Raw genomic sequence first — 22840 nt, 5'->3', positions numbered from 1 at the left:
ATATGCAAGCTATACCTGTTTCTTTCCTTCATTAATTTTACTTCTATTATTACTGTAAGTATTCCAATGAGATCTAAATACAGTGACTTGAAGAAGGCCATGAATTTTAAAAGAATATCTTCGAGTAATTCACTAGATCTTTTCTGATCTGCTTGTAATATTTAAATTGGTTAAATTAAGAATTCCTTTAATTCTAGCATGACCTGATATTCCTCATGGTGTCTAATGATATCATCTTATCCAGTCAAGGTACTGTAAAAGCCAGTGCTGAAGAAAACACTTGTGTCAGTGCCTTAGGGGTTGGTAGGAAAAACACCTATAGTGACCATCCTGGTCTTAAACCCCTCATTTTTTCCCAGTCTGTTACCCTGTATAGAAAAGAACCAGATGAACTAGAGAGGTTCATGTGGGAGCATACACAGTGGTCTCAGAACTCAAGATGAAAGTGTGCTACCCAAGAGGGATATGGAGATGTTCTCTTTAACACTGACATCAAAAGAAAGGCTAAAGAAACTTTTAAGTAGTTAGCAACTAATGATATAGTAAGCGAGGGATTCTCACTGCCTTCTTTGCATCACTCTGCTGGGTCCCTGAGCCTGGTAGTAGAGTTGTGAGTAAGAAGATTGGGGGGTTGTGGTGAGGAGCGGGTCAGCCTCTTCTCCCAGATGAATAATGACAGGACAAGAGGGAATGGCCACAAGTTGTGCCAGGGAAGAATGAGATTAGATTTGAGGAAAAAATTCTTCTCTGAAAGAGTGGTCAGGCACTGGAATGGCCTGCCTAGGGAGGTGGTTGAGGCACCATCCCTAGCGCTGTTCAAGAAGCATTTAGATGAGGTGCTAAGGGATTTGATTTAGTAGCTTAGTGGTTAGAGATGGTGTTAGGAGGATGGTTGGACTAGATGATCTTGTAGGTCCTTTCCAACCTAATGTAACTATGGATCTATAAGATATTTTCATAATAAAAGAATATAACTTTAGGAAGCACTTAGAGAAGTCAGATGTGCACACGCGTCCTTAAGAAGAGATGGGACTGTTGAAATGATGCTGGAGTTGTTGTAAGGTAGCTCTCCATCATTCTTAAAACCTCATTTGGCAATTGGAAGATGTTCCTGATGACTGCAGGAAAAAAAGGTTGCACATATTATATGCCTAAATATTTAAAATGGATTTCATTTTGCCTACCTTTATAGTTATGGAAAATATTGGAGATGGACTATGTGAATTTTTACATATTCATGTCACTAGAGTAGCCTCTATTTAGCTTTGAGATGAAGGTCAGTTGTAATCTGTAATAACGAGAAAAGAACAAAATGTTCAATTATGTTTTGATTATTAAATAAGAAATCAAAATTTCAACACATACTAACTCCAACTCGCTGAAATATCATATCAGTTTTAGAAAAGAAAAGCTGATTGCATAGGTGTCTTTAAGATAAGCTCTGTTAATTACTGAAATACTTATGTGACTTGGGATTTCAGTCCTTCAACCTAATGCCTGATCTAACTTCCCTAGTCTTAGCTTGTTAAGACACTTAGAAAATAGCGTTTCTGCCATCACAAGCATTTATATAGTGGATTCTGTGCTTTTGACCCATGGCTGTGTGTAGGTGATCTTCCTGAATTCAGTATCAGAAGCAGACCAGCTCATTGAACTTGTACTTTCAGTTTTCAGCTTATCATCTAGAAGATGATAGAACAGTCTCGGCTGATGGGATGGATTGACAAGTTCTATCTGCTTAAGCCCAGTAGGAATTTGAATTCTTATCTCGAGGTTCACAGTGAACAAGTGCTTTTCAACTAAAAGAAAATATAATAGTACAGATAAAAAGTGCACTCATCTTCCTATTGCTATGATGATGATAAAAAGTAACTGAATGCTGTGAAGAGGAATCAGGTTATGTTTAGTTGCAGTGAAGTGCGAGTTAAACTGAGTTTCTACAAGCTGTTTTGTTTCATTCTCAATTAATGGCAGTTTGCTTTTCAATGCACATTTTTCAGTGATACTTCTTGTCATAACGCTTCCAGTATATAGCTTAGTATAAGTTCATAAAACCCTTCAGAGAGTAGTTACGTTATTTCAAGTGTGTTTTGGTTTGTAAAATTATGGTATCAATGTCCCTCTGAATGAAAAGTAACCTTCATTTTAGATTATGCCATAAGTGATTTAGGCAAGATCACAAAAAACATTTACAGAAGAATCCACTTTACCCAAATCTTGCCAGTGGCATCAATTTCCCTTTATTTTCATAGACACATGAAATAATGTTTATTAAAAAAAAAATAGCCTTAAACTGGCACAAATGTGAACTGAAGAAGAAATGGATTTTATCTTCCTCACAAGGGACAGAGAAATGGGTCTGGAGATTCATTGCAGGGAAATCATTAAGATATTTTGCTGACTGTCAGTACTAGGTAACAGTGTAATTCAATAAGCGAAGACCAGGTTTAAATAGATAAAAAATTAATCTTCAGCCACCATCTCATGTGGGATTTTTCTGTGCCAATATTGATTGTGTTTCAATTCCTGACTTAAGAGAGAAATTGGTTGGAGTTGAATTGTAATTACATTCACTAGATTACTTTCCTTGAAAATAGGTGTTTTGCTACTTTCTTGAAAGTGAGGTTTAGGTGGTTATTAAGAATTTAACAACCACTGCAGCAATCCAGTCAAACTTTTCATAGAAATACCAGGTTTAAATAATTAATAACACTGGGGTTTTCCTTTTTCATCTTTTCTTCTCTCTCTCTCTCTCTCTCTCTCTCTCTCTCTCTCTTTTTCCTAATAGAGATGTAGCTTACTTGTAATTAATGTAGTTGTCAGCTGAAATCTGAGTAACTTTCTGAAAAGAATCCACTACAAGCCATTGGATGTGTAAGGTCATGTATTTGTGTTGCTGGTCAAGAAGTGTTGTATTGAGTGTAGTACCAATTTGCCTGTAATACTTCCAATGCTTGCCTGCTGCGTGCAGAACTCATGCACACACAAACGTCGAATCCCATATAAAGGAGATTTCAGAATGTTGAAGGATTTCATCATTCAGTGTATTGTGGTTGTATTTTAATTTTTTGTTTTTTCTTTTTTTTGGTGTTGGGGGAAGGGCACATAGATACGTAGTTTCAGAATTATAAATCACAAACTGCTCACAGAAAGTCAACAATGGGGATGTAAAATCCTCTAGATTGCTTTAATTAATTCTAGCAGATCCACTGCATTGCATTATGGTTTCAGAAGCAGTTATAGAGTCTGCTTGGAGCAGGTGAATGATTTAAATTGAAAAACAACAATGACAAAACAGAGTAGAACAGTTTTTAGATCTTGTTTTGTCTTGTTTTGGCAAATGAATGAGGCCAGACTCTATTTGGTGGTGTAATAGGACAAGGAGCAATGACATGAAACTTGTATATAAGAAATTCTACACAAATATGTGAAAGAACTGTTTTAAGGTAAGAGTGGTGGAGCACTGGAACAGTGCCCAGAGAGGTTGAGGTGTCTCATTCTGTGGAGATACTCAAGACCTGTCTGGACACCTACCTGTGCGACATATTGTAGGGAACCTGCTTTAGCAGGGGGGCTGGACTGCACGATTTCTTGAGGTCCCTTCCAAACTCTTCAATTCTGTGATTCTATTTATCGTTATAAGTGTGGGAAGTAGACTGTGTCTTTAATATTAAAGATGTTCAGGTGGTTTACATAAAATCTACTTCACTGAAATTCAGTCAGATGTTGGTAGTAGAAATGAAGTTTCTTCCATAACATGAGTTATGGGAGAGTAGGAGAGACTGAAGGCTTAATTCTATTCTGTTCAGAATGGCACTGAACAATGATGAAATTTAATGTTCAAATGCTTTAGGAATTAGAATTAAAGAAAAAAAAAATCATGTCCCAATCTCTTTGCAGGAACCTATAGTATGGATCCATGGTTTATCCACATTCTATATTACTGTTTTCCTCTCAAGTGCTTATTGTTGAAAATTCGTTGGAAAAATCTTATGACATCCACTTATTATGATATTTTATTGTAATAATATGGCTTTATGGTGTCCTTTTTTTTTTTTTTAATGTTCTGTGAAAGGAGCAGGAGATTGTAGTTGTTGGTACTCATTTCAGAAGTAGTGTTTTCAGTTTTTTAATTTGAAGGCAGGAAGGGATATTTTTCATACATGAGATCAATTGTTGAGACTGCATTTGCAGATTTAGACATACTCATTAACTTGAGCAGCATGAAGCAAAAAGGTAACTTACGAAAAGAATTCCAGAAGTTGCTTCATGTTGCATAGCATTCCTGTTCTGGTGATCAGACAGATAGATGAATAATTAATCTATCTATAGCTAGATAGATCTGGTAGGAATAAAAAAGTAAAAAAATTCGAACGACTCAAATAAAGTCATCATCATTGTGTCATTTCATATTACCTAACACATAAACATTTACTGATGCCAGCTCCAGTCTACTTCAAAGTTAGCTGTAGTGTTGTTACCTCTGGTAGAGTTAAGCAAGTGGCACACTGGATGGAGAAATATAGATTGCGTTGTACAAGTATTTCCCATTTTTCTAATTCATATTCCAATGCTTAGTCACAACTTTCTAAGAAGAAATGGAATGAAGAAGTAACGATATTCAGAAGTCCTCTGGCAATCTTAAAATCTCCAAACAGCAAATAGATGTGTCTAGTGGCACTGTTAGTGGAAATAATGCACAGGAAAGTAAACAGTATCTGACATCTGGCCTTAGATTTTGCAAAGAGTGTAATGATAACTAATTACCATGTTGTATAAATTTAGATTATTTAATGAAATTATTTGCTTAGACTTTACCTGGCAATAGGTTTCTGTGAATTAAATACTCACTTTGAGTATTAAGAATTGTGTCTCCTTCTGCCTCATCCATCATAGTTGGGTCAAGGGATAAAAAACAAGCTGAACCACTTAGCGTAAGATACAATAGCTATACTACATAAAAAAGTAGTTAGAATTAGTGCCCAACTTCATTTATTTCCAGAAGTGTATTAGATGTGCATTGTGAGATGCAGCTTCACTAATTCTAGACAGCTAGGTTGCAGACGTCTATATCTAGAATAGCTGGCCTACACAACTACAGCTGATGGAAGGAGAGAGACACTTATTTCGTGATTCGTGTCACAGGACAGTAGGTATCTAATTGAGATGAGATGAATTGCACTCTAATAGTGCCTACTTCTCTTCATTGATTGTGAAAACAGCCTGGGGCAAGGAGCTTGTATGTTAACTGCTATGTTACTGAAATCAGTGGGTTTCACTTTTTGGACAAGTTCTACCCTTTATGTTTCCAAAGAATACAACCTCTTTACCATCTGCCTGATAATGCTGTTTATTTCAGGTTTTTAACTTACACATCTTTCCATGATCCTTATAAGGGGCAGATAAGGAAACTGGTTTAATCAGAATACTTTGCAGTTGAATTGAAATTCAGCTGTCTATATATTGATAGGGGATCGTGGAATCATTGGAAGTATATAGAGAATAGATTCAGTGCATTGTGTGCCTGACTCACCAGACAGATGCTTCTTTGTCAGCACTGTTTTTCTCATAATACATTTTTTAAAAAATGATGACTCTGAAGTATTAAAAATATCCATATAATTATTTGCAATTGCTGGCCTAAGTAATCATTTTGGTATCGTAGTTGATTCATTATTGATTAAAGTGGCAATCTGTTTATGCCATGGAGACTCCTGTTCCATCTGTAGCTGAGCCAGGCAAAGACATTGCCAGCCTCCTTTTGATCTTCACTACCTCCTTGGTTTCTGTGCTTCATGTGGTTTTGTAGCTGAGCTAAAATAAAAAGAAAACAAACAAACAAAAAAAAAAAATTTAAATCCTGTTCTAAATGACTTGAAATGATTTGAAGGAGACAAGAAGCAGTGGTGCAAGTAAGAGGGGATACAAAACTGAGACAGGAAGGCGGTAGTAGTAAGTAGACAGGCAGCTGTAATCTTCATCAAGACTTATTAGTTACATAAAATAATAAGCAAAACCTGTGACAGTCAGAACTTATGAAAAGGCTTCATTTTCTTTTCATGTCTTACATGTGCATCACTGTTTCTCAAACACCTATATATGAAGTATGTATTTGTGGTATCATATTTTAAGGTATGTGATTTACAATATTATTAAAAAAAAGAGAGAGATAAGCGGTATTTATATTTAAAATTCAATGCGTATGATTACAAGTAATAAAAGGATGACAAACAGCATTATGTGATTGAGCACACAAGATGCTAGACTCTTGTTTTCCTTTTAGCAGCTTTTAGTTTCACTGAGTTCTGTTGATAACTTGTAATTCATAATGAATTATATGTATGTGTGGACATGGAGCAAATAAGTGTGTCTATACTGTAATGCAAAATTTTAGGTATAAAGTCTGTGAGTCTTTTATATGAAAGGAGGAATCGTTTTAGCATACTTTGTAATATTTTGTACTCTACATGTCTTTTTTTAAAAAGCCTGAAAAGAATGACACTGAATCTGGCAGCCAGAGAATCAGACCAGTATTTGAAGAAGATCCTGTTTTCCGACGCCAAACGTCTTACCAACATGCAGCAGTTCACATTCCAACAGATATTTATGAAGGCTGTAAGTAGCACGTAAACAAACTGATTTTACTGTTATAAGTTTATTATTGTATCCCATTCTTCAAAGCAAATAAACTACAAATCAATTTTTCATTTGTATTCTTAGTAGAGATATTGATATTGTGTTTTTTTGTTTGTTTGTTTGTTTTTGTTCCTTTCATGATGCTAATGATTTGTTCTGTTAGGTATGTATCTTATGAGTTAGTTGGAGCCATAATTAGAGACCATTATGGAAAGATAAGAATTTCCAGAATGGAACTGGAGACAAATCTTAACTCCTACATACTCTGATTTTCTTACCTATTCTTTTTCTGTGCTGTGTACTCATTTAATATAAAGAATTATTGACAGCTCTTTCTTTACATTGTTTTGGACTTGGGCAGAAATAATTACTGAATCATTTTCAAGTATCTCAAGAATGTATGTGGTTCAAGCAAATAACATCCTGTGCAAGATGTTAGTAGTTGCATTACATGCAATGCATTTCCACAATTGTAGTAACAGAGTAGCAAAGAATTTGAAGAAACTCTTTCTAAATTGTGTCAAATAAATAAATATATTGTTGAGGATTTTTTAATTGTATAGTATTGCAAATTCAGTATTTCAATTATCTTTCAGGATGAAAATAACTTCTATTTTTGTGTTCATCATAAAGAAAAAAATTCCCCATTAAGAAGAGATTTTGGCATTTAAAGCGACTGAGTAATTTTAAAAAGAAGTTTGAAAAAAAATGTAATACGATCCTTTTTTTTTTTTTTTGAGTTCTTTGTTTAGGATGCTAATTTTAAGTATTCAGCCTTTCTCCTCTTTCAAAATCTCATCAAAAAGAGAGACCCTGAAGTGACCTAAGCACTTTAAAATTCATGGTGACCATTCTATGTGGCTTACATAAATGACAGAAGGGTGAAAATGGAAATGTCGGTATGATGAGGAAAAGAATCATAACAGCTGATACTCTTATACAGTGTTCTTGAATGACAGACCTAGAGGATTACTCTGGGATTTTGGTTTTAATAAGTAAAATGTATCTTAATTGCAGGATTACAGAAAAGAGATGGGCCATTTTCTTTTATTTTAAGTTGATAATTATTAATAGTTTGCAGCTAAACTGTTACAAAAACTTGTCTGTAGTCTTGAGAATTCTTTTTAACACCATGTGAAATTTTGTAATTGTAACAGTATGTTAAATGTTTTGTTGTTGTGTTGAATTTAACTTTGAGATAGTAATCCTAAGAACACTTATGTGCATTAAAAACAATTCTAGGTAGTGTTACTGTACAAACTCTTCACCTAAAAATGATGAGAGACTATGACTTCCATAGCAAAGGTGCAAAGTCAATATGTAAAAATGATATCCATAGATGTAAACGTGAATTTATTGAGAGGTAAAAACATAACATACATGGATCATGTGAAATTAATGATTCTTTCGGTTTAAATATCATGTGAACTAGCAAAGATATACCTGGATGACTAGTGAATTTAGATTCAAGGAATGGGATGCCTAAGAAAGTATCATCTGTAGTTTGTCAGCAAAATGTTTGGGTAGGTTAGTAAAAGGGTAATTTCTATTCGAACAGCTACTGATGGTGTTTATAGAGGTAAAAACTCAAGAGCACCTAAAAAAGGTGTGGATTTTACATCAATAAATTCAGTATTTTGATGGGTATATTTTATAATGGCAATGTTTGAGTGTTATCTGAAGCACAGTGAGTGATTGGAATGTAGTCATACAACAAAAGACTTCTAAAACTAGTCATTAGTTTTATTTTCACAAGCAATATTTGTGAAAATCTGCAAGCAATGTAAATTGTCATTTCTTGGACAAAGATTTCAATGCCTACTGTAGTAGGCAACAGTTTTACATTTTGAAAATTGTTTGTAGATTTTGAAGGCAGTTTTTAATGAGTCTTCAGTTCCTTGATCCATGCAGCTAGAGCATTAACTCTTTAATTCCCAATACACTACATGATGTTATGATGTGGAATATCAATAATATAACAAAAATCATAAAACCATGACACATTATTAGTTCATTTCAATTATTAGATATAATTTTTAAATATTGTCTACATTTGGATTTTCCATCATGTGCAGTTTTAAATGCATGGGTCCATTTTTTATTTAGCCTTTGGAAACTAGGATGCTGGTTTTGACATTATCTCTCAGTGTGCCATGTATTTAAACCTGAGAAACTAGTATGTGCTATAAAATAGTAGTTGTCTACTACATACATGTACAGTGATTGGTTTAGTTTGAAATATTTCGATGAAGTTCTTGTGAAGTAATCTATTTTATTATACCATTACAAATATCCATTCACTACATCTGCTTTGTCAATTCATAGCTTATTTGATTGCAAAAATAAGTGCTGTGAAATTTATTTTTGCTTTCTTCTGTATCTGTTGCCAAACCGTCAATGGAAACAGGAAAAAGTCAGTTAATTTTTCTGTACCTGATGATTTTAGACCCACTGCAAGAAAACTCAGCCCCAGTAAAATGAACATAAATTGGGCTTTTAATTCAGTTTTTTTTTCAAGAGTTCAATTTAGATCTTGACATAAAATTAATCCGCATGTCGGAAACAGAGCACATCCGAAGGTCAGCTTTCTATTGCATTCAGTAGGAATTAGTCATGCATCTCATATTAGCAATAAGAAAAGTTTAATTTCCAAGTTCCAATTGACCCTGTAATCTGTTTATTCCTAAACAGAACATGTGAACTGCAGGCCAGAATAAGAAAAAATCCAAAGCACAAAGCAAATAATGTTAATCTGCCTGGTGGATAACACCATACATTGTCTTCTCTGTTTGAGATGAATAATATACCATCTGATACAGTGGTCACTCTAAACAGAAATTGGTGCTTTTGTTACAGTTTTAGAAAGGGTGCATGTAAACAAGGGCTGTTTATTTGTGTGGTTACTCCTGCTTTGCTTCATCTAAGTAAGAATTTGAAATGTTACTTCCACATGTCATTATTTGATTATCATTGAAGAGTTGATTAAAGTGTCAGACTGACAGTGCTTATATGTGGAGAATAACGTTTCAAAATGATTACTTCACTTGGAATATGTTTGGTCAGCAACCAGTCTTTTTTTCTCAGTTTATGAAAACAGTCAAAGACTTAGAATTAAAGGATGGCTTCTATAGCTTAACAATGCTAAAATATACATAGTGTTTGTTACTACCCTACTTTTATTCAGATCACAGTCAAAATTTTGCTGCTGCTTAAATTTTTTTACAGTGGATTTTATTATAATTTTTGATTGGAATTTTCATGGTCTTTAAGAATTTATTAAGATCTGGAGTATCTTATACTGTTTCTTCTTTTTTTATTTATGTTTTATGTGTTCAGTGGTTTTAGTCATTGAGCCACTTGTGAGAAAATGCATTGAGTGAAGTGGAAATTTAAAAAATTTCCAGTGTTAGGCTGTTTTAAATATCAAACACAATGATTTGGTGTGAATGTAAAACAAATGTTAGTTATGGCAAAGTCACTAAGTACTACTAGTCAGCTTTGTCATTTCAGTTTTAAACCTAGAGGGAAAATACTGACACGTAAGACTGAGCTATTGTCCGTACTGTTTTCTGTGTTCTGACAATTATAATTAAAATTATTATTTTCAAGCAAATAGTTCCCTGAGTTAATGTTCTTACACATATAGCAAAAGCAAATAGTTTTTCTAACTTGAAAATCTTTACTTAGAGAGCTAGTCTCTGTCATGATGCATAGCCTATGTGCAGTGGATTTACAGTTGAGATTATAGTTACAGAATACAAAATGAAAGTCGGCCTTGTGAACTATTCTGCTTCTGAAATAGAAGTAACTAACTGAGGATTAGCTTTTATAAGACAATGTACACTTGAATTATAATACTTATTTGGTGTGTATTAGTGTTGGAGCTGACTGAAAGATGGCTTTATGAAATTATTGACACCACATAACATTCAGAGAATGTTAAAATTCTTTTAACTTTTCAGAAATGTTCATTCTTATCTAGAAACATAGGGGAAAAGGCATATAACATAGAAACTCATGCCTGAAATGTTTGCTATAGATTCTGACTTCTGACAGGTTTTGTTATTTAACTGAATTCGGAAAGAACAAATAGTCACTTTCACTTTTGTATCCTGTATTTTGTGTTGAAGACTTTTCTCAGCTAACATTTTCTATTTTTTCTGATGTAACACCCAGTAAATAAAGAAAATAAACTGGCATTGATACAGGAGAGACAGGTATACAACAGTACTGAAGTTTTTGACAGACATGTAAGACTGGTTCACCATCCACTACATTTCTGAATCACAATGTCGTATAGCTGGTAAAAGACATAACAAGTTTCCTGAATATGGTAGATAGAGGAGACTTTCTTTCTAGAAGTCATTGTGAACAGACAGATATGTGGGTTTTGTTGTTGTTTTTTATTTTATTTTATTTTATTTTATTTTATTTTATTTTATTTTATTTTATTTTATTTTATTTTATTTTATTTTATTTTATTTTATTTTATTTTATTTTTGTTTATATACATATATATATAGAGAGAGAGAGAGTGTATAATTCTGATTTAATTTCATGTTCTAACTTTGAGTGTTATAATCTAAATTTGGAAGGAGAAGTAAATGGTCAAGGAGGAGTTTATTTTTCTTCCTCATTTATTCCATTAAATCCAGAAAATAATTAGTGTTTTTGTTGTTGTTGTTCTTTGTGTTTTTAAAAAGAATTAAAAAAAACATGCATTTTGAATTTGGGTTTCAATAAAACAAAGTGGGTCTTAACCACGACCATTCTTTTTACTGTGGTTTATTTCACAGTGCATCCTTTGGGAAACATCAACCACTAACATTTCTATATTCTGTTGTTCCATTTCTTTTAACCAGGAGTTGAGCTATGCGAACCTCTGGCACTATAAAGTTTTTGTAAATATTTGAAAGATATAATTTACTACTTGTTTAATGTTTTCAACATTGTGAGGAGATGTGAAAAGCCATACCAGAAGTCAAACCCATAATAAATATTTATTGTGATTCTGGTTTCAAGAAAATAGAATTTCCTACAACAGAGACTTTTCAGGTTTTTTTTTCTTCAAAGGTCTTTGATTTTCAAAACATATGATTTCAGGTAGAATGTTGCAAGATACCTTAGCTTTTCTACTTTTTTTTTTTTTTTTTTTTTTAAGGTGTAAAATTAAATTGTGAAAAAATCAGTGAATATTATTTTTTCTGATAAATTTACCATTAATAATCACCATCATTTTGTGTGGCTTTCACTGTGCATTTCTTGACTAACAAATGTAGTATATATCCAGAATTAGCATGAACATAATAGCAGGTCCAGAAATTTCAGTGTCTGTTACACTGCTTGACTGAGTAATAAATGTTTAAGCTCTGTATGCTGCCAAAATCTATTTTAGAAGCCAGATGATTACTGCTGCTCCTCAGATCTCTCTCCATTGCTTCTGCAATGTTTTCTCTCTTATGTACCGCTTGGAGCAGCAATTAGTATTGAATCCCCTTGTTCTAATGGGAAATTTGGCACTGCAGTATGTTCTTCTGGTAAAAATAGCTAATAGATGCATTTGCATTTTAAAATAAAGACTGCGAAGCAGAATACTCTAAGTATCAGTAGATCTTTATTACTGGAAATGTTAGGAAAAAAGACAATTTTAACAAAGATTTTGAGAGAGCTGTTGATTCTGTTGCGTGGAATTCCCCCTTGCAGAAACCAGTTTAAGGATTCATGATGTTATAAATCTTGCTTAATTTAAAAAAATAAAAAATAATAAAAAAAAAGGTTGATGTGTGTGTTACCTGAGATTTGTGTTTGTCCTCTTGGAAAGAAAAATGTCACCTCAGCCATTATCAGCTACATTACTTGACAGATGGCTGTGGAGATGTGAGAGATGGCAGTTTTGTTCTCAAAGCTGCCATACAGTGAGAAATGGTAATCAAGAGGTTACTCTGGCTTTTTGTAACTGTAAATTCACAGCATATGCAAGTCTTTTAGGATTCAGCAGAATCTTTGTATAATCATTATTTCAAAATTGTGTCCAGAGAACCATATGAGAATGTGGAAAGAAATATTTGTTATATTTGCAAGCTCATAGTTAATGTAAACATTTAAATGTGTTTCAGCCTCTGACAAATAAGTAGATATGATGAGGTAAGTTGACTACCAGAAAGCACGTACTAAATTGCTTGAAGTAATTGAAGTCTAAAAAAGAAAATGCAGATTTTTTCTAAGCCCTTCGTGTAAGGTGTTTTTCTAAAGGACCTTAAAACATCGTTTAACCAAAAGCATGAGAGGGCTAGGAATATATTTCAATACAGAACCGTTCTCTCTGCTTATTAAGAATTTTAGAAATTACTTGTTGGTTTGTCTTGTTTATACTATATGAAGAGTTTAGTAGACTGATTATTAGCTGAATGCTGGAAGACTTTCCCTTGGAAAGAAAATATGTTTAAATTTTATAAAATCCATTATTTAATGATTTTCTCTCAAATTTCAGAAGTATATCTACTATAATTGTATCATCTGTGTTATCACCTTACCCAGCATTGTACTGACTATTAATGTTTTAAAGGAGTATCACCTTTGCAAATAATATCTTCAGTTCAAGGTTTAGGTCAGGAAGTTGGATAATCAAAGGAATTTACAAGGAGCAGTTTTAATGTAGACACATAGATTTGACAATCTTTAGAGGAGATGGCATTTTCTCTGTATTTAAGTCCATTACGTAGAGCCTATAGAGCTTATAAGAAACTGCAGTGTAGTTTAAGTTTCTCTATGACGAAGCTTATTTAACACCAAATTAGATATGGTCATTTCTCTGTCTGACACTAGATTCTTTCATGTTACTATTTCTATCAGTAACACATTGGCTTTATTTATTTTCCATCTTTCCTTCCCTGGGATCTTTACTTTTGCTAGAGTCTATTTCTCCAATTTTCATCTTCATTTATAGGAAAGTTAGCCTTAGAAATTGTTTAGATCTTTTACATTTGTACAGACATCTATTTTAAAATGATGGCTAGTGCTGAGTGAAATGCAATTTTTCTTTCTGATACATATTCCTTGTTAACAGAAGATCCTAAACTGCAGCTCAGAAAACTTATCTGTAAAATGCCTATTTGTCTTCGTTATCTTCTCACACCATTTTATTCTATTTTATTTTGATGGATAAGATTAAAAATTACTCACCATTTACTACCTGTAATCTGCTGCATGGTAGTTTAGTGATCCTCATTTCTCCAGTGAGGTTTAGATACTTCCCTTTCAGATTCTTTTAAGCCAGAAAAAATTGATGTTTATAACAGGTATATGATGCAAACTTCACTTATTTGGATTTACTCATCTTCCATCTTATTAAAAAGCCTTCACTTATAATCTTTTAGATGTTTTTTTCTACTCTTCATACAAATGTGAAGTTAACTTTTCTGTTTTCTTTATGAAAGGTGGTTTATTTCTTTCTTTATTTCTTGGTTTGTTTTCCCATGGGTTCTGATTTCTTGGTTGCCTTTTCCTCTTCTGCTCAAATTTGCATTTCCTCCATTATTTTTTTTTCTTCTTGCATATGTCTTACAAACATTGTACTCATTTGACAGTGTTGATTCTAGATTCCTCAACATTCTTCCTCCTCACAGAGTCAGTATATCTCTCTGTTTATTCAAACAATTTAAAGTTGTTTTTTTTTTTTTGTTTTTTTTTTTTTAATTGTTAAGCATCTTATTCAGAATTTACTCTTCTTATCCTCTTGTTGAGTAAACATCTTCATACCTTCAGTTTTCGGTCCTCTGACTTACTTTATTACCAGTAGGACTTCAGTATTTTTTTTAAGTGTTTCAACAGTCATTTTTTATATCCCCATTGGATAATTTTTCATATATGAAAGGCTCTTCAGGATAATAGACATCTTGCAGCCGTGGTATCCTGTCATCTTTACTGTGTCCTATCTCCCTAGAGTCTCCTCTCACATTGCCTCATTAACCAGTACTGTTCTCTCTTTTCCCCTCACTTTCCTCTGAAATAAGAAGTAGGGCAACTTACAAACTTTCCTAATTCTCCTCCTCCTGGCACCTCCGTTCCTTCTCCTTTTTTATTTTTTAATAATTGATTATTTTTCAAGATATAATTTTTTTGAAAAGAAATATTGAAAATTTATAATCAGTATTCATTTCTGTCTTTGGTATACAAATATTCAACAAGTTTGTCACCTATTTTCAGTAGAAGAACGTATTGGTAAAAATGTTGATCATTAGTTAGCGTGTACGGTGTAGCTGAATAAACTGTATATGTGTTGAAAAACATTTGTGCTTGAAGTACCTGTTTTGTTTCTTTTTTAGCAGGAATTCTAAGCTTCTATAGGCCATTTCAATGAGACAGTCACCTGCCCATTCTGCTGTAGCCATCCCGTTTGCCAGGCCTGCTTCAGGCAAAAGTGCTCCTACCTGCACAAAACCATTTAAGCTAAGCATGTTTCAAAATGAGATTTGTTCTTTTCCATCAGTCAACATTATAATGATAGTTAACTGTAATAGCTCTACACATTAATCTTATTGCAAATTAATTTTTGGCTTACATGGTGTTTATTTTATAAATGTAGGTTTATGCTGTTTGGGGCATGACTTCAGAATAATTACCTGTATCAGTGTTCATTCTTTCATTGTAATTTATTTCTGTTTCAAGCTGTTTGTTGTCCTCTGAGACACTGACTGTCCTTGGTATCCGTTTATCACTGAAAACACTCTGGTCCATTCAGGGTCAGCACCTTTATGATGTAGAGAAAAATAAATAGATTCTGACAATGGGAAAGATAATGAGAAGTGAGGAAAAAAAATTGGACCTTGGCCTTCTCAATTGGTAGCTGAAAATCAAAAGTTCATTTGAATAGCTCTTTGTGATGGGTTTAGCAAGTAACAGACCACTCAAAGCTGAAGGAAATAAAATAATGAAATCTTCAATTAGAAACAGTTGAAAAAAACCCACAATTTTAAAAATAAAAAAGGAGTCACATCACATATGGCAAATAAATAGAATAAATAAGGATTGTGAATACAAAATGGCAAGTACACTGATACTTCACCACATAAATGTGTTCCCAGAGGCGTGCAGTAGTTTTCTGAATTCTGAAGGTCCAAAGAGAGAATTGTGTCATTTAGTGTCCTGCATTATGGGCTCAGCAGGATGAAAAGAGATTTTTTGTAGTAGCACTATACCAATAATATTCGAAATTATTCATATTTCTCTTTTTCTTTTTTAATGGAAAATCATTATTGATATTCCGTGTTAAAAGTGGTGAAACAAATAACCTTGTTCGCATTCCAAAAAAGGTCCGAACAGTCGAAAATGAAGAATGCAAGAAGAAAGTAACTACTAAGCTGGGGAAGTTCGTTTAGAATTTCCTAGTCATTTTTTTTCTTCTCAGAATGAAAATTGGCTTGGCTGTTTGGGCTTATTTTTCCTTTATTTGAAATACCCATCTCAGAAATGAGTGTCTTACTATGTATCTGATTAAAGTGGTCAGAACAAATATGTATTTTGTGCATTGCTTCAGTGTCATGTTGTTGAATCCAAACAAAGATTTAAAAGTATGAAACAGAAAAGAAACAACAACAAAAAACAACCTTATGAGTGAGTGACTATTTATATAGTTTGCTCAGGGAGGTTTTGGAGTCTCCATCCTAAATATTAAAAACTCAACTGGATGTGATCATGTACAAACTGCCCTAACTGTTCCTGTTTGAGCTGTAGAAGGGACTGTTTCCAACAGATGATCTCAAGAGATCCCTTCCAATATCAATTATCCTGTGATTTTATGAATTTGAGCACTGCAGCAGCCCATGGTCAGGATATCCTAATGGTAGTAGAGTGTGGACAGGGAGAAAGCGTAATTAGTTGAACTGGAAACAGCCACATGGAGCTCAGGTGTTTTAAGTTTAGTTTTGTTGTTCCCTGACAGATGTGAGATGAAACACCAAAAAACTTCATATATGCCCATGAGAAAATAGAAATAAAAAATCAAACAATAACTACCAGTGTTTCTTTGCTATAAAATAGACAGGATGGTGGGTTGACGTACAATGTGAGGTGTCAATATATTGTGTTTTGTTTGCCATGCACTGTAATTTATGCATATTCTTCAGAGTATGTTACCAGCTATGAGTGTTTGTGTAGTAATACTATTCTTGCCTTGGTAAAGTGTTTCTTAGAGACCATTATAAGAGACATGCTGTTCTGTTACATTTTTTTCTACAATCTTCTTTGAATTCATTTCATATTAGTAGTTCACTATAAGAGTCTCATCTTTGACATAAAGTCAGGGAGTTCAGCCTACTTCGAGTATGGTATCTTAAAAATTCTTTTTCTATAGAGCCTTGAACTCAGCTGTGTGGGTCTTCCTATTCTGTATCTCCATTAAGGAAATATGAAACTTAAACTAATAGAGATCTTCAGACAAAATTAGCTATTAAATTTGCATTGAATTCTAGTTCATTTGAAAAAGTAAGGAAAATTTTATGTCAAATTTATAATTTGTCTGATGTGGTGTGGTTATAATGCAGAAGTTAGGAGGCTGACTCCTGTTCTGCACTCTCTTATTTACTTGCTTGACCAGATTCTCTTTGTTCTAATTTTGAAAAAGGGAAAAATAAATGGGAAAAATGAAAATAGTTGCATTTGGTACAGGGGAATTTTCTTTATAGTTTATTACAGTGACATCCTATTATGACTATCTCCTACATTAGAGTTGTGGGTTTTTTTGTTTGTTTGTTTGCTTTTAACTTTACCTTCTTTATGAGTTTTTGAAAACGTGAATCCCAACTTCATGTCTGCCACCAAAATGCCACATGACGTTGAAGGGTCACTGCTCCTTTTTGTTCTCTATATTCACAATGATAGTGATTAGCCATATCTTGTCAAAGCCTATCAAGAAGTAGAAAAAATATCTGACAACCAGGTAGCTGCTGGTCAGAGGTGAAATACTAATAGTACAGGAATTACTAATTACTTGGTTAAGAATTTTGGGAAAACTTAAGTTTTAAGGTTTCCAAGTTACCTAAAACAAATTGGATGTTGGATTATCTATAGATTACTGGGCTGGCAGGTTGTGAGACTGGCTGTAGTGAGGCTTGATCACCTGCACAAATTCACTCTGTGCTCTGCTTTTTTTTTTTTGTTTTGTTTTGTTTTGTTTTGATTTTGTTTGTTTGTTTGTTTTCTGAGAATGAGCTCTGAAAGCAGTGACTTGCTGTACAAAGATTTCTGATGCTGGGCTGATGTAATAGAAAATCATTGGATAATGACCTCTTGGCACTTCCTTAACTGCAGGGTAAAATGGAAAAATGTATTTTCCAGATGAGACATTGATTTAGTAACAACTTGCTGTTCCTGTAATTACTGACATATAAGTTAGCATTTTCTGCTCCTTGAAGCAGCCTGGTGTGTTATACCAGAGCAAGTTATACGCTCTAGCAGCTTTACAAACCTGTTTGGCTCCAAAAAAATAAATGTTATCCAAGATATGTACCACAATTAGTGGAAACATGAAATCACAATTAATTTTGATGAGAGAATGTTTCTTTTCTGTCTCTTTTTTTTTTCCCCTAATGTAGGAAAAATGCACACTCTGGATATTAGAAAATTGATCTCCTTATGAAATCCTTATGTTTTATCCACTCTATGCCTACCATTATTGTTAGTTGCCTTAAATAAGAGATCATTTGTACGTTATAGCAAAATATATTTTTTTGGTTTAGATATTTTGAATGTGTTCTTCCTTTTTAAAATATTTTTTATGTATCTGATTTATCACATATAACTCTAACAAGTTTTTTTTTTTTTGGAAAAATTAAAGAAAGTTTATTTGCTACCCTGATTTAAGTTCTGAAGAAGTGTTACTTCTTAATGAAAGCAAGTTATTTTCTATATCAGTTCACCTAATCTTGAAAAAGTGCAGACGTCCTTTTTTTACCTACTCAAAACACAGGCTATCTATACACTGATACACAAACTCTCAAAGGCTAAAGGTTTGCTTACACTTCATAATGCAGAGTGAGAATTAGGATTTTATATCGAAGGAAGTGGAAAATCTGTTCTGAGAAATGATCTAATGACAAATCTGTTTCTTTAATTATATATATATATTATATATATAATGAATACTTTTTGAAAAATCTTTGGGGTATTTACATTGTAAGATGGATTTTTGTGTTGCATATAAATAAGAAAAATCTAAGTCTTTCTTGGGGGTGAGGGCCTCAGTATTTTATTTGGAAATGCAGTGATTTTTTCTCTTTTTAAATTGGAATCATTTATGGCTAACACTATCAAAAAGTTTGAAAGGGGGACTGGGAAGAACAGTGGAAAGATGGCATCTTTCAGAATGAAAGCATACAATCAATCTTCCAGTCACTTAGCAATGAATCAAGAAGCATTCTTCAAAAGCACTTTGGAGTATGGGTTTGTCTCCACTTTGTAAATTAGTAATGGGATTTGAAGTATCAGAAGCCTGATTGTTTTCATCTTATAGCAGCTTCTAAATGATTTCTCTCCTGGTGGCTTTTTGATACCTGGCCTGACAAAACCTCTTTTGATCTAGATATTAGTTTCTCATAGAAATTCCCAGGAAAGACAGGAAAATAGCTGAAATCTAGTTTTAGCTAATTTATAAAATAAATTAAGAAGTGAGATGTATAGAGAACTTTCTTTTCACTCTTCTATGTGTATGCTGTCACTGCTGAATATCTCCAGTATCTCTTACATAATGAGTAAGATACAAAACGTATGTATTTCAATTAGATGTCAGAATATGCTGCTTAAATTGCATAAGTAGGAAGTTTCTTTACAAGAAAAGAAAAGGCTCAGGTACTTGCTTCTCTTTTCACAGTATAAATATTCCGTCAAATATCAATAATCTTTTGCTTTGACAAATAAATAAATAAATAACCACTAAAATCCTATTCTAGATGAGGAAGGAATAAAAAACTCTTTGATTTGCAAAAACGTGTTTGTAAAGGTAACAATAAATGCATTAGTCACATCTCTCAGAAGTCCTGATTGACTGTTAATTTAACTATCCATATACCTTTCATGTCATCCATAAAAGAGAGAATACTTCTCTAATAGACTCCTCCTACACATTCATTCACCTTATTAAGTATTGAACTATTTAGTTGAATACTATTAAGTATTCAACTCATTAAGTATTGAAACAAAACGTGAACAATCTTTCTGAGGCAGCGGACATACAGCACAGTTAGAGGTTCCCTCCAGCAATTATAATTAAAAACAAAAATTACATAAGAATGAAGTGGCTATTTTAAATCTGATGTAATGTAGCAGTAAAGACTTTCGTTCTTCCTATGATTTATTCTGCTGTGGTAGTACTGTGCATAGCCCTGTAGTTATCAGTTATGCAGTGTTGTTCATCATGATGAGTGCATTTAAGTATATACAGATGCTTCTTTCCTTAAATGCCTTAAATGAAAGTGCTTTGTATTTTCATAGACTCATAGAATCCTTGGAGTTGAAAGGCCATCTAGTCCAACTTGCCTGCAATGAACGGGCACATCCACAGCTAGATTAGGTTTCCCAGGGCCTTATCCAGCCTATTCTTGAAAGTCTGCTGGGATGGGGCATCCACCACATCACTGGACAGTCTGTTCTATTGCCTCACCACCCTCACTATATAAGATATTTTCTTTATATCTAGCCTGAATCTACTTTATTTGAGCTTGAAGGTTAAGTGACAATACATTTTAAAATCTTCGTGTTTATGTATTTGAGATGAAATTCAATTCTTCAGGCCCACAGAGCAATTGCTTCTCTGCCTGATGAGTACAAGATGTTTGTTAGCTTAGTTTCATTCTGTTATAGGTACTGGTCATTAGTATTCAGGTTTTGAAAAAGCCAATTTAATCTTTCTTATTAGGAAGATCCTCCCTCCAAGGGAAGGAAGAGGTCATTCCAGCTGTAGCAAAAGTTTAATTTTGATCAGTTTGTATCCTATCCTATCTCTTTTCTTTTTGCCAGAAACTAAATGAGCATGTAGATGTCACTGAGAGAATTATTTGTCTCAATGACTTGATTTTCCAGGCCTTCAGTGATGGATTAATATGCCAAAAGCACAGCAACAATAAAATCCAAAACCTGCTAATGATACAAGTAATATGAGGAGAAAAGCTGTATGACAATTGAGAAGAGCCCTAACAAAAAAAATTGTGAGTTGTTGTACATTATTACAGCAAACATTTTCAACCAAAATGTTTGACAGTTTTGTGCCCTATTAATCCCAGACAAACAGCAGCTTCTCTTTCTCCCTCCTGATGATCTTTAATCGAGGGGTTTAGTAAGATGTATCTTAATATCTAGAGTGAGTTTCAGAGTATTAGAACTTTTGAACTCCTACTTGTTCAGTGCAGCTGCTTTGTTCAAGCTGCCTTTTCAGTACCTGAGTTTGCAGTGTTGTTTCTCAGACTGGATGACTGTAGTGATCCTGTTCAGGATGAGATGCAGTAATCGCAGCAGCCTGATACTGCATCTCATTGAATGCGGTCAGGCTTTGCCTGTTTCTTAACCTGCATTCCTGTGTTTATGAATTGCTCCTATGGTGTAAACAGAACAACTGCTTCCATGACAGAATTTAAAACAGCATGATTTTCTCTTGCAAATAGTGTGTCACTACTGTGAAACCTTGGTGCGTTTCCCACCAAACCTTGGTGTGTTTGCCACCTTTGGTCAAGGATAAAATGGAATTTAAAATGTAAATGTATCCCTTGGGTCACACCTCAACTATGTGGTCACTATATTATTATTATTATGGTGTTTTTTCTAACACATGAGGATGGATTGTCTGTTTGTTTGATTGGTGTTTGTTGAAAAACACTCAACTACCACTGACTTTGCAGGGAAACACGAAGGGTTTAAGGATTTGCATGTTGGACTGTAGAAACTTTAGAGTCAGCATACCTGGGAGCATGTATAGCGTGACAGCATCTGTTGCAGAAAAGCTTTAATCAGTAGTTTAGTTAACCAGAATTGAACATAATAGTTAACCATATTTAACATATAGAAGAAAGTAAAGTACAGTGATGTCTGACTACAAGTATTACGAAGGAAATAATGTTAATTAAGATATAAGCTGGTGCAGTGCAATAAACAATTTCTCTTATCCTTTTCTTTTTGGATAATCCTTGGATAATACTTCTGGTATAAGCATTGTTTTTGGACATGAATGACTGACAGCTTGCCAGTCTCACGTGTAATAGCACTAATAATTACATCCAGACCTTTCTAATTCAGAAATTGCAGCTTCTAGCAGAATTTCTGAAATGATCTTTATACACAAAAAATTCCTAAAGTTAGATATAATGTTGTTTCTATTACCAACATCTTTGAGATTATCTGTTTCACTCCACATATCTTTCCAACCTAGTTTTTAATTGGCAGGACTTTCTGATTTCACACTGATACAAACTACTAAAAATGCTGAGATAGTACAGATAAGTGTGATAGTAAACTTCATAGAAGGAAACATTACATCATACTAATAAAACATATTAATCAAAAGACTGATTACCATTAATTGAAAGCTTATTGTGATACTTGTAAAGAGAAAAAAAACATTTCCGTCTCCCACTAAGCAAGGGAAAAAATTAGATGAATTGGATTACTATGTATATCTGGAGCTACTGTTAAAAGTCTATTTCCTGTTCTTGGATATAATTTTGCACAGGTATAACATCATTAGACCAAACACCATAGTATGTAGAGTACAAATAAAAAGAAGATTTAAATAGAAAATATATAGTTAGTATTATTCATATTTCATGTTGTTGAGATACATTGGACTGCAAGAGATCCTTGAATTTTCCTGAAGACTGAATAATTACCTCTACTTAGGGTGATTTTATTGTGTTGATTTAAGTATACAGCAGAAGAACCTTAGTTGAAGCTAATGTTTAAATAGCCTGCATATGTCTACCAATTTATACTGAAAAGATTAATTCCTGTTATTCCTACATAACAATCAATCTAATCTTTTTATTGCTATGCAGTCAATTATTATTGATCGGAATGATCACTGTGCACTACTGTGAATGAAGGTACAAATTGATAGCGTAGAGATATTCTTTTTTTATTCCAACAATATTTCTTGGAAGGTACAGAAGCAAAAGAGACAATTTTCTATAGACAGTTTTCTATAGAATACTCTTCAGTCTTCAGG

At 33.4% G+C, this 22840-nt stretch overlaps 1 protein-coding gene across 4 annotated transcripts in view; it reads left to right on the top strand.

The window, feature by feature from the left end:
- The window catches only part of CACNA2D1 (calcium voltage-gated channel auxiliary subunit alpha2delta 1), a 347835-nt gene that overhangs the window by 201670 nt on the left and 123325 nt on the right, over nucleotides 1-22840 (top strand). For all 4 annotated transcript variants that reach the window (XM_065743706.1, XM_065743705.1, XM_065743704.1 and 1 more), the window contains exon 6: nucleotides 6486-6615. In XM_065743706.1, coding sequence (XP_065599778.1) covers nucleotides 6486-6615 — 130 coding nt within the window. The remainder of the gene's footprint in view (nucleotides 1-6485; nucleotides 6616-22840) is intronic.

The sequence above is a fragment of the Cyrtonyx montezumae genome, unplaced genomic scaffold, assembly GCF_038088225.1.
Source record: "Cyrtonyx montezumae isolate F1298 unplaced genomic scaffold, pur_monq_1.0 scaffold_3, whole genome shotgun sequence".
Classification (NCBI taxonomy): Eukaryota; Metazoa; Chordata; class Aves; order Galliformes; family Odontophoridae; genus Cyrtonyx; species Cyrtonyx montezumae.
The sequence above is the reverse complement of the archived record's forward strand: the minus strand, read 5'-3'. Positions and strand labels throughout refer to the sequence as shown.